General features: G+C 33.9%; 1 protein-coding gene across 2 annotated transcripts in view; it reads left to right on the top strand.

Moving 5' to 3' along the window:
- LOC149803819 (TGF-beta-activated kinase 1 and MAP3K7-binding protein 1-like) overlaps positions 1-8,304 on the top strand; it is a 33,023-nt gene extending 24,719 nt beyond the window's left edge. For both annotated transcript variants that reach the window (XM_089953629.1, XM_089953630.1), the window contains one exon: positions 5,599-8,304. In XM_089953629.1, the coding sequence (XP_089809755.1) occupies positions 5,599-6,436 (838 nt within the window). In that variant the 3' untranslated portion in view covers positions 6,437-8,304. The remainder of the gene's footprint in view (positions 1-5,598) is intronic.
- The last annotated feature ends 4,322 nt before the right edge of the window (positions 8,305-12,626 follow it).

The raw sequence follows: 12,626 nt of genomic DNA, 5'->3' as shown, positions 1-12,626 counted from the left end.
AGGTTTGATTTAAGCATGAGGTAGCACATATTGTTTACCTGCTTCTACAGAGCCATTGTAACTCAATTGGTAACAAGTTCAATTCATAATTTAAAGGTTGCAGTTTTATATCCAGCCAGGCCAGCCTGTATTGGCTGCCACATTGTATCCTTGGAAAAGGCATTTAATTCCCATTTCCTTGGCATGGTATAGCTAATAGTGTGTTTACAGTGCTGTTAAAAAACAAACCAACCAAGAACAGACCACCAGCTTATATCACTAGTGCTTTATTAGCTACATAGTTGACCTTTATTAACATATCTGTTATCTATAATAAAATGTGTCATGTCTATTTTAAGCTTAGTTAGCAAAATTGTTCTTCTGGATTATGTCTTTTATTTTGTTATTCAAGATCACCATTACTGTATGTGAAGGGTTGGGTCCTACTAACCTTAGGCAGAGATCTTGGGAATGCTTAATTACACGTATTTGAATGCCATGTTTTGATTTGGGACTCAGAAAATCACTGAGGCGGGAGTCCTCCATACGCATGTAATAGGTGTGCGGAAAAATTCAAAGACTTGCCAGTCCTGCTTGAGCCACCTGCTTTGTGGGAAAATGTGTTGATCAGTTAGCTGTGCTGATATTTACAATGACAAAATTCAGTGACTGAAAGACCCCTTGATGTACATATATGTTGCCATTATAAGAGTACATCAAAAAGAACATGATGCAATGGGTGGGTGGCAAGTGCAAAGGCTTTGACTGGTGCTTGGGTTGTAAGGAGATTCAGGAAGATTGTAACGAGATTCAGAAGAGTGCTAAAGCTGCTAGAATTGATAGTTCGGGTAGGACAGTAGCTAAGTGTAAGAAAGTGTGTGATGCCTAGCTTAGTGTTTGGAATAAGTCCTAACTTGGATTGACAAAATTCAGTATCACTCTGATGGACGAACAATTTAAGAGGTACATTGACTGACATACTTCTTTTAAAAATTCCCCTTGCCTTAGCCTGGTTAGTTTTAGTGTTATAGCGAAATGTATTCATCAAGACATCAGTAGCTAGGCCTAGTTTTGATATCAATTACGTTGACAAACAAACTCTTGCCCATTCACAAGCATATGTTTTGATAGCTGATTGATCATTAACCCTTTCCCGAGTAAGGTAGCAGCTATCAATTTCCTGCATGATATCCTTTGATGATAAAACATACAAACATGTGTTTTAAGATCAGAATAGGTGATCTGGATATATATTAACTGCCTCTTGTACACTATTTCGTCATAAAATTAGTTTGAAACTGTAAGTGAACCAGTAGGCCTAACGGGAAATAATGGTGGACTTCGCTAAGTCTGGGATGTACCAGTTTATTAGATTGTCTGTTTTCTTAAATCATCGGGAAAATATTTTCAGAAAAATATACAAATCATTGAAAGCAAAGACAAGGTATTTTTTTTATTAAAGATTTAACTTTAAAACGCAAATTATGTAGGCAGAAACGTATGGGACAATGCTATGTTGTGGAATTTGCAAGATGCGCTTTAAGGTCTAAGCTGTTTTCCGACTTGACACATATTTGCAAAAATACTGGGAAAAAACAGCAAATGAGATACTATTTAACCATTGCCTAAAATTACTAAGAGGACGTAGACAAAAAAATAAACCATAAATTTGCAATCCTGTCAATGGACTGTTGTAATGAAGCTATATTAAAGTGAGTGATTACATTACGAAAACCACTTCATCTAAAAATAGATGCACTCACGTCTGTTGATTCTGTAGGAAAGAAGGGACTGCAACTTTTGATGGTTGGACTCCTATTTTTACCAAAATGGGAGTCCTGGACTCCTAGTGTTAAAATCCTAGCGAGACCTCTGCTTAGGGAATATTGTAAATCCAACAGTCAGTTTATCATGATCCTTGACCAGTCCTTTTAAGAGTTGCTGTCTTAAATTATGTGATCAAGTTAGTATTGTCAGAGAAATATAATTTACTGAAAATGTGCTTTTTATGTCAGATAGATTACCAGATCACATTAACATTAGGAAAATAGATAAAAGTTGAAGGACATGCTGAGCATCTGTCCTCTACCTGTGTCACCCAGTGGGAGCATTATTACTTAACATATAATGTTTTTCAGCACAACAAGATATAATTTGTTCATGCCCATACAAGAGAAATCCCTGTGTTATTCTGCACATGAGTGTTGTCTCAAAATCAAAAGTTTCCCAGGTGAATCCACTGTAAGTGGCAAATTTATATTGTGAATCAAAGCTATACTTATTGAATGTTTTTTCGGTATTTGTCAAGAAATGCCACCATCTTCTGTGAGGATGTCCTGAACTGGGTCCAACATTAACATCTTGCTTTATGTTGAGAAGGGATAAGGTTTGACTTCTTTACATCAATTATCCACAGCATAATGAGAAGTAAGGTTACTGACTGTTTTATAGTGTGTTGACTAGGAATGTTGCTGTCTCTTTGGAGAACATCCTGATCTCTTAGTAAAAGCCCACGTGCTTAAATTCAAGCTGAATGGAAGGGTGTGGAAATGGTATACTACCCACCAGTATGCAAAGCTAAGATATATGTGATGCCATATGAATTTGTACATTGATGTATGCATTGGACATATTAAGATTAATTGGTAATTACAATTTTCTCATGTCTCACTGATAGACAAATGTTCTTGTCTCTACATCTTGAAATGGGGCAGAATAATTTTGTTTAGCCTGCTTAGATCCATCAGATTTCTCAATTTGCTTTTGAACTTCATCATCAGAAATATTTTGGAGTAGAAGCCTTCTGTATGCAGTTTTCCACAATCCATCTTTTTGTTAATATTATGAATGACAAACTTTGACATTTTAGGTAGAGTTGATTGAAGATGTAGGAGAGTTTCAATGGAGAAAGTCCAGTAGATTTTCTTTATTGTTCTGTCACTATCATAAACTAAATTCCATCTCTTCCACTGTCTGATAAGCATGTTCTCGGCTTGTACTCCTGTACACCCTGAGGTCAAGGATACAGCCTTCCATATATTAATAATGATGAAGTATCATAAGCATGCCTCATCATTTTGTTCATCGGATTTCTGTCATTAGTGATTGTATTATACATAGCCAGTCTGATGTGGCCAGTTTGTCTGTGTTGAATAGCTCAATAAGTAATGCAGGTTCACTATGAATTTTGATAGCAATAGTTAATCTGGCCAATCAGCTGGCCAGCTGCATAGCTATGTGGTCTGTTCAGCATCAGATACCATTGCTGTAGAAAGACATCACTAGTCAGCTTGCCATTCCGAAGTAACAGACTCCTGACCACTGTAATGGTATATCGCTCATTTGTACAGTTGGTCAGAGGTCACAACAGCATACAAAAAATATGTACTTTTCAATCCATCTGGCTGGTTGTATTTGTCAAAATGCAAACCTTGTGGTTTTTTCAGTTCAACTACTGGTCTTACCAGTCCAGCTGGCTGGTTGCATAAGTCAAAATGCAAACCTTGTGATTTTTTCAATTCAACTACTGGTCATACCAGTCCAGCTGGCTGGTTGCATAAGTCAAAATGTAAACCTTGTGGTTATTTCATTTCAACTACTGGTGATACCAGCCAGACGTCTGTGTCAGTCAAATTGCAAACTTTCACATCTGGCTTGTTTCTTAATATTTTAATGCGCAGATTGGGTAAATGATATTTGTACACACACACACCTCACTGGGGTTGGTAAGTTTGTAAATTCTCATGCCTTATAGGTGAGGTATGTTTGATTGCAATCCTTAAAGTGTTTAGGTGTGGTCCTAATTGTTTGTGAGCCCATTTGCTTGATTGGCATGATGGGATTGCAGTTTATAATTGTAATTTATAGTCTTCTTCATATTAGTGACAAATCTGTTTGATTCATTTGATCAAATGCAATTCCAATTATTACTGATTGGAATCACATGTAGTTTCTACTGTATTCATAGATACAGTGTATTCTGGTGCTGTTTCTGTATATTCATGGATGGTGGAGAGGGCATCATGACAGCAACCATGAGATTTATCAACAATTCATGGATACTGTGTATTCTGGTGCTGTTTCTGTATATTCATGGTTTGTGGAGAGGGCATCTTGACAGCAACAATGAGATTTATCAACAATTCATGGATACAGTGTATTCTGGTGCTGTTTCTGCATATTCATGGTTTTTGGAGAGGGCATCTTGACAGCAACCATGAGATTTATCAACAATTCATGGATACTGTGTATTCTGGTGCTGTTTCTGCATATTCATGGTTTTTGGAGAGGGCATCTTGACAGCAACCATGAGATTTATCAACAATTCATGGATACTGTGTATTCTGGTGCTGTTTCTGCATATTCATGGTTTGTGGAGAGGGCATATCAACATCTCCATATTTATTCATTCAGAAATTAATGTTTATGTTCAAAAGCTTTTTGCTTTGATGTATTGGAGTGGTCATTTTTGTAGCCTTTGAGCTGCTGCTTCAAAACGTTGAAACCAGTATTTCTGACCATAGAGCACACACATTGCATGGGCAGTTCAACTTGTATACACATTTCATGTCCATCTTCCTTGACCTTAAATCATTTACACTTTTTGCACTTTATTGTTGTCTCTGTAATGAAGATTAGATACAAAAACAGGTGCATGCAACAAATATGTATAAATTGTTGAAATGAATGTAGACCACGTTATCAAGACAGCTTAGAAATGTAATTATAGAAAAGTACAGTGCCTGAAAAATTTCATTGATGAAATTGTATATTTCCTATCAAAATCACATGTGACAATAACAGATGGTAAAACACTTGCAAAACTATGAATAGAATTCACCAGAATTTTGATTTTTGTTTACATGCCCAATATAAAACAACATTTTGACTTCTTGTACCTCTGAAATAAAAAGTGTGGATGGTTGCATTGAAATACAGGAAAAAATTGGACTCCTGAAGGTCCATGCTTACAGCATTGAGCAAAAGTTTATAACTGGTTACAACTGGGTATACCAGAGCCACCTAGATGGTAGAAAGGGGAGTTAACCTGAAACAGCTGCTTCCCTTTGCCTATATGATCTACAGACAGACAGTAGATTTTCATTTTTCAGGGAGGGCTGGATTCTGAAATAGTTTAAGAATAATTATATTTTAATTAGATAGGTGATGTATTTGACAAAGAAAGAATGGATTACAAATACCACGAAGTCTCTCTGAACCCTTGATAACTATTGCAGTGAATTATTATAGTTTTGGGGTCAAAACTTGTTCCTGGCATTCATGGCATTTTGCATTGGATATTTAAATTCATCATGTAATTGCCATGCAGTTTACAAAAATTGGCAGCCCAAAATAACAGTGGATTCATAATAAATGGCAGCATGATTTAGAAGAATTTAATTGAATGCATTGAAAATTATTCTTATTTGACTGATACTTGGTTTGTTTTGTTTGTTGTTAATTATGATAATTGTTTTTTGTCAGATAAAAGAGATAAGAATATCTTCCATAATAATACTAATTATATATATATATATATATATATATATATATATATATATATATATATATATATATATATATATATATATATATAAGCCTTTGTTTGTTATATTTTAGCCCAGCTGTGCTTGAGCCAGTAATTGCAGAACCCTTTGTGTCAGGAGGGATTCCCATCGACAGCTTTTGTAGCTTTCTGCTCCTCATGTCCGATGGTCTTTATCATGCCCTTCAAGAAGCCACTGGTACAGAACAGGTTAATGCTGAAATTGCATCAATGGTGGCAGCGGAATTTGCTGTGCAGTCAACTCTTAATGGGGTAGCCCAAGCATTGGTTGACAAAGTGGTTCGCATTCACCATGATACATTCATGATGGGATCACCAGAGGTTAAAAGAATATGTCAGAAAAGAGGTGATATCACACTAATGGTTCGAAACTTTAACTACATTTTGCCTAATGCGATAGGAACACCAACTGGAGGGGGAAGGTTTCTGCCAGTGTCTGTGCCTTATTATCAAGGGAGATCATCAAATCCACCCACAGTTACAATTCCAACCCCTCCATACAGCTCCCCTAGTACAACTGATGCCTCTGACACACCTGAGGAATTGGCCACTCCAGTAGCTTCAACGAGTCCTGATAACACTAGATATGACACTGCTACAAGAGAGACGAACAGAGATTCACGAAGCACAGGCACTTATAGCACGTCTGATTCTACACAGAGCAGTGGTGATGTTAGATTCCCCAGTCGTTACTATGAGAGAGCAAAGTTGGAACTAGACGAAGATGGTAAGATTGAGGCTTATGTTGATTTTTCAGACTTTTACAAAGCCATAGAAGAATTGACTGAGGCCCAAAGAGAAAACCTGGATGCGGAAACAAAGCCAAAATCTGGTTATGAGACAATTACAGAAGAATCTGATTTCCATTCTGCTCCAGAAAATTATCATTAATCCAAACCTGTTATACTGCTGTACCATATTTTTGTAGAAGGCTGTTTTGAATTTTTTTAAATGGTACAATATGATGCAGCAATATTTTAAGTGCACATTGCAAAGGGAGATAACCATGGCAAACCAGATATAATTCTAGTCTCTGATTTCCCTTAAGACTTTTTTGTAGAAAATATACCTTGAAGTTCAATTTAGAAGGTTAATATCTGTACAACATAAGATTAATTGTTACATTTTAACATCTTACTCGTTTAATTAAGGATATTTTTTGTGTCATATTCTATATATATATTTATTATTATTCTGGACTTCATACATTTTACTTGTAATTTTGAGAACAAGTCTTTTGTTAATAATACTGATGAGACTACCAGTTTATGAAGGATCTTTGATCAGAATATATTGGTTTATGGAATCTGTCAAAGATTATAATTATGCAAGTTACATCTAGTGACATATTGAATTATCTATCCTTATCATCAATTTCAATGTTATATTTTGTTTTATTTTTAGTCGTTCATTGATATTACTGTGAGATATGTCACACTGTGATATGCAGATCTTGAGATGAGATTTCATGACATAAAGACAAAGAAACATTAAGATATAGTTACATACACATCATCCTTGCTCATACATGCTACATGTAGTCTTAAAATAAATACACACTTAAAATTTTATAATGAACAAGAAAGAATAAATTCAGATTTATGTGTGATTTTATGAAAACCTTGATTCTTAGGAAGTTGACCATTTTATGATTATTCCAACTCTGCACATAAATACTGCACATAAATAATAAGCATAATAATTTAACACCATCAAAATCTTTGTCAGCAACAGCAGCAACAAAAATCAGCAACATTACTTGCAGATACAACAACAACAACAATAGCAACAGAAATATAAAGATAGTTTCTAAATACTGATTTTCTACTTGGTCTAGATCAAGGGTTTTCAATAATAGCATTAGGAACAAACACAAAACTAAAAGCAGTCTCAACATTAATTAACACTGGAATTTTAATTATTTTTGTACTTCATGTAATTTGTTTGTCCAGGAAAGCTTTACCTCAGCTGAAACAATTTATCATGATACAATCGCATGTATCTCAACAACTTTTTAAGTTCATATTTTGATGGTAATAATTTGTTTAAAATAAATATAATTGAATCTTATGTGAAAATTGAGTTTTAGTGTTTAGTTACTACTGTTTGTACTTGCTTTTAAGTTGAGTCCAACTGCAAACTGCATAGATCCAGATCTGCCCATGCATAATGTACTGGCAAATCTGCATCTGTGCAATTTATTATGGAGTAATCAGTAGGACAAACAACAAAGGTCCTGATTTGCCTGCACATTATGTGATGGCAGATCAGGGTCTGTGTTGTTTACAGTTGACTTGACTTATAAGTAAGTATAAATGCCATATGTTCAAATGTTTTGTGTAGATTTTATGCAATTTCATATAAATGTGTGCATGCATATATTCAAACCAAGTTCATACGAATATACCATGATCATAACATAGGGCCATACCTGCAATTACAATACATATATTTTAAATACAAATTAATATTTTCTGATAACTATCCTTGTACAGTTTGTATCAAGAAAACTTGGTAGGTAAGGTGCCAACATTTATTAAGAAAAAATATTTTTTCTCAGGTAAGTCATACAATCAGAATAGAGTAAAGGTTACTTGAGATGTATATTTACCAAGTTTCTGTTTTGTGTATATCAACTTTCTGGGGAAAATGTAGATTACTTGTGAATACAGTGACAGCAGCTTTTCAATGTTCTGAGTGAATGAAGAAATATGCAAATATTGGTAAATGGCCTAATCTCAATAAAGATATGAATATTATTCATGACGTTATTATTGTTTTCTTTTCACCCAGTCTTTGATTTTAAGCTAGCAGTTCTCTTCAATCAGTTATGTGTCAATAAACCAAACTCTAGAATCACTTATTACCATAAATACTTACTAAAAAGACAAGTCCAAATGCACACTGCATAGATCCAGATCTGTTGTCGCATCATGTGACAGCAGATCTGGGTCTGTCCAGTTTGAAAAGAGTATTCAGTAGAATAAACAACATTGATCCTGATCTGCAGGCACATTATGCTACAGAAGATCAGGATCTTTCTTATTTGTTTGCAGTTTGACTGAAGTTATAAGCAAGTATAGATGGTAAATTTGGTAATTTAATACCCATGTGAATTGCAGATATAGTAATTTAGAACCAAAGTACCTTGAAGTGTGGAATTTTATGTTACAATTTGATATAACTTTTTATTATATTCTGTGAATGGGAATGTTGAAACAGCAATAAATTTTAATAGACTAAATTTACCTGAAATGAGGCATTTAATTTTGTAGGTAAAATAAAGAGAACTCCTTCAATCATAACTACTGTAATAGGTTTTTCTGTGATTACTGTTCTTGATTATATTGAAGATCCAATCCAAATATGGTAAACTACTCGATCAAACCTGTGAAGTGAGAAGGGAAGTTAGACGATCCAGGCTCAAACATAATAATTTGAAACAAAAGCAGAGACTGCAGGAACAACACCCAAGTGGGAAATCTCAGAACCATGAGACTGCTTGTTAATATGGCAAATTTTAACAATAATTCTTTCAATTAAAATACTGATCTTCTATGTTTATGACTTTGTCATGAATCTTTCTGGTTTACCTGTAAATAATTTTTATATCGTTATTTTGAATAACTAGGGATTATCTTTTAGTACAGCTAGTAAGGTTATAGTTAACCCTGGTCAAGTTATAGGGACATAGAAATTTTCTTTTTTTGTTATTAGGCTGAATCATTTCTTCCATGATTCACCAAAACCGGATGGTGAGACGAATTATTTCGAGGATGAGATATTTTGAAAACAAAATGTACATAGATGCAAGCATCTAACAACTGCATGTAATATGTTTTAGTCTTTTCAAAACTTGTAAGAAAGATGTCACCTCTATCTCAAAACATAGAAAACAACAACAACAAAAATAGCTCCCCCACCCACAACCTCACTGAAGTACATATCTGAAAGATTTTTGTTAAAAAAGAGGATAAAGGCTGTTCATTAGGAATCATAAACACCAGTGATTGTAAGAAAAAAGAATTAAGACAGCAGAATGATGAGAATGAAGGAATGACCATACAGAACCATATCATATTAGTAAAAAATCTTGAACATCAAATTCATGATGAAGGGAATATTTATAAGAATTTTTTTATATTTGTAAGGCCAAAGTCTGTATACCTAGATTTTACCTCCATTCAAAAACACATAAAAAGCTTACTATTGGAAAAATAATCCTCAGGAGACTTATTATTAGTGGGAATAATTAACCTACTGAAAAAAATCAATAGTTTAATAGACAAAAATGTCAAACATTTGTAAAATTGATCCCCTCTTATATTAAAAGTCCCACAGATTTTATAAACAAAATTCAAGCTATCAACAATTGGCCAGATGAATTAGTTCTGCTCACAGTGGACATCAATTCCCTATACACCAACACAGTCACACCCAACCACAAACGAATTAATGTCAGTAGCTGGTACATTGGTAATTGAAAAAAAACCAGTAGTGTATTAATGGGGATTTTAGGTCTCACTATAGGCTAGAGCCTTAAATCCTTCATACATTGATAACTACTAATGTCACCATCAGACACAAGTGTATGAACCTAAGGATAAAAGACAACAAAAAAAATAATTCCCAGAAGATAATAAACTAAAGGTGAATTATAGTGCTTTGATGATTTTTTTATGAAGTATCGACAAGAATATTAATATGAAGTAAAAATCATTGGACATACTTGATCATTTGTGTGGTTAAGTCATTAACCATCATGACCACTATTATGATACTACTTAATTTACATGGTAAAATTTTCAGTCAGGCCTTTATTATTAATTGCAACTATACAGAAAAATTTGACTCCTGCAGAAATAAAACTATTGATCATCGCTACACAATGTAGCAGAGAAATATTTTATGCCAGTAGAAAATGTATTTTCTACTGGCAGATGATGTTTTATGCCAGCTGAGAGAGAAATTTATGTTTATATTAAAGGATTGCCATTGTTTATAAAAAGGACAAAAAATAAAAATGTGTATAGTATTTTGAAAGAATTTAGAGATATCTGATCGTGGAATTATTCTGCCAAAACGACTGGAGTGTAAGAAACATTAGAGAAAAGATTAAATTGCTGTTTCATTTGAATGCATCGTACAGATTTATCAAGGAGGCCCAAAAGATATAAGAGTTTCGAATACAAATTCGAAACATATTGATAAATTAGTTTAAGAACTGTCTTGGAACAGAAATGATGTAAATTAGGCCAATATCTTTAAAGACACACACACCCCCAAATCATTATTTTATATTGTGCAAGAAGGAAGAAAGATGCTAACATCAACTACAGGTAATAAAACAAATGATGATGACCATGACATTGAAATGTCAAGAAAATATTATAGTTGTTAAGATCAACAAAGGTAAATCAGTTAGATAAATATTTTTGAGATTCAGCGACTAACACAGTCTTACGAGTTTTCAGGAACGAGATTTTCATGCAAAGAAACTACTGAATTAAAATATATTAAGTGTAAATCCTCTGAAGCCATACATTTCAATGTACAAGCGATGAGTATTTAAGTGTTGGTATAAATTATCTTGCCAGATAATATGATCTTTCTGAGGTAAAGGCTTTTCTTTAACAAAGCAAGACATTTTTTTAAAAAATTGTCCAATAATTGGTAGAATAGAATTTGATTTGATAAAAGTGTTTTGGGTTTGACATTACCTGGCTTTGACATAAAAGTAAAGGAACTGAGATCAAAACAACGCAGAGTTAAAAGGCTTGAGCCTCAGTAAGAATAAAAACAATATCAGTTTCAGAAGGAGAAAGAGGAGAAACAAATACATATACAATTTGAGAGAGAGAGAGAGAGATGCAGCTTCAGAAAGAAGAAAAAATTGCAATTGCAGAAAGCGGAAAGATAGATAAAGATGGCCAATGCAATGCAAAGTGAAATGGAAGAAAGGAATGTAAAGTTAGATTAAAAGAATTAGAGCAGGAAAGTGGAAAATGCTCCTCCACTTTACATCCAAATTTAGGTTTCGATGTTACCAAAAATATCAAGTTTATTCCCCCTTTTCAAGAAAAAGAAGTAGATCAATATTTTCTTCATTTTGAGAAAAATGCAGATTTGAGAAGGTCATGAGAACATTGGACATTATTATTACAAAGTATATTTATTGGCTTAGCTCCTGATATTTATATTTCACTGTCAGTATAACAGAGTGCTGAATATGATATAGTTAAGTAATATATCTTGAAGGGTTATTAGCTGGTACCTGAGGCATATCGACAGTATGGTAAGTGTAGAGAATCAAGTGACCAAACAAATCTCAAATTTGCATGGGGAAAGGCACAACAATATCGTAAGTTGTGCTGTTCTAAAAAGGTTGATAAAGATTGTGGCCTGATGTCAGGATAATGTGACTGGGTGGGACATCATGCTAAATGTCTGCAGAATTATGACCCAATGCTAAGCCTCGCTTTAAACTGAAACACCGCAGACATCGCAGAGATGTGACTGAATTATTTTTAAAGCTATGTTAAAAATCCAAAACACATACACACCTTTCTGACCAATTTAGTTGGAAGTAGAAATGCGTATGTTCGTTCAGTGGTAAACTTTGTAATAGGTTACTCGCAACTGGTTATCTGTATATTGTACATGTGTATTGTTATATGAGTTAGGTGAGTAGATGGCTCGTTGCACATTTTTGCAAGGTCTCATGCAGTGGCTGATCAAGGAACTTACTGAAGCATGATCCATGCTTGAACGTCAGGCTGTCACTCTAAAGTTGCTCCAAGCTTGTGACTTCTCAGCTTCTAAAGCAGATTTTTTAAGAACAATGATTTGGGGAAAAAACAATACAAAAGTTATATTAATCTCTGGATTTTATCAACTCATTATAGTACTTCTAACTTGTTATCATAGAAAAAATGTTCTTTTCACTTGTTTGATGTCTTTTATACCGTATCATAGTATGAATGTGCTGTTTAATGGTATATCAGTGTAATACTGACTATTTACTGCCAATTACAAGTTAAATGTTAAATTGATTTAATGTTTAACTATAAAGAGAGTAAAA

This window comes from Sinohyriopsis cumingii, chromosome 3, assembly GCF_028554795.1.
Source record: "Sinohyriopsis cumingii isolate HCF-2022 chromosome 3, ASM2855479v2, whole genome shotgun sequence".
Classification (NCBI taxonomy): Eukaryota; Metazoa; Mollusca; class Bivalvia; order Unionida; family Unionidae; genus Sinohyriopsis; species Sinohyriopsis cumingii.
Note: the sequence above shows the minus strand (reverse complement) of the source record. Positions and strands in the feature narration are given on the sequence as shown.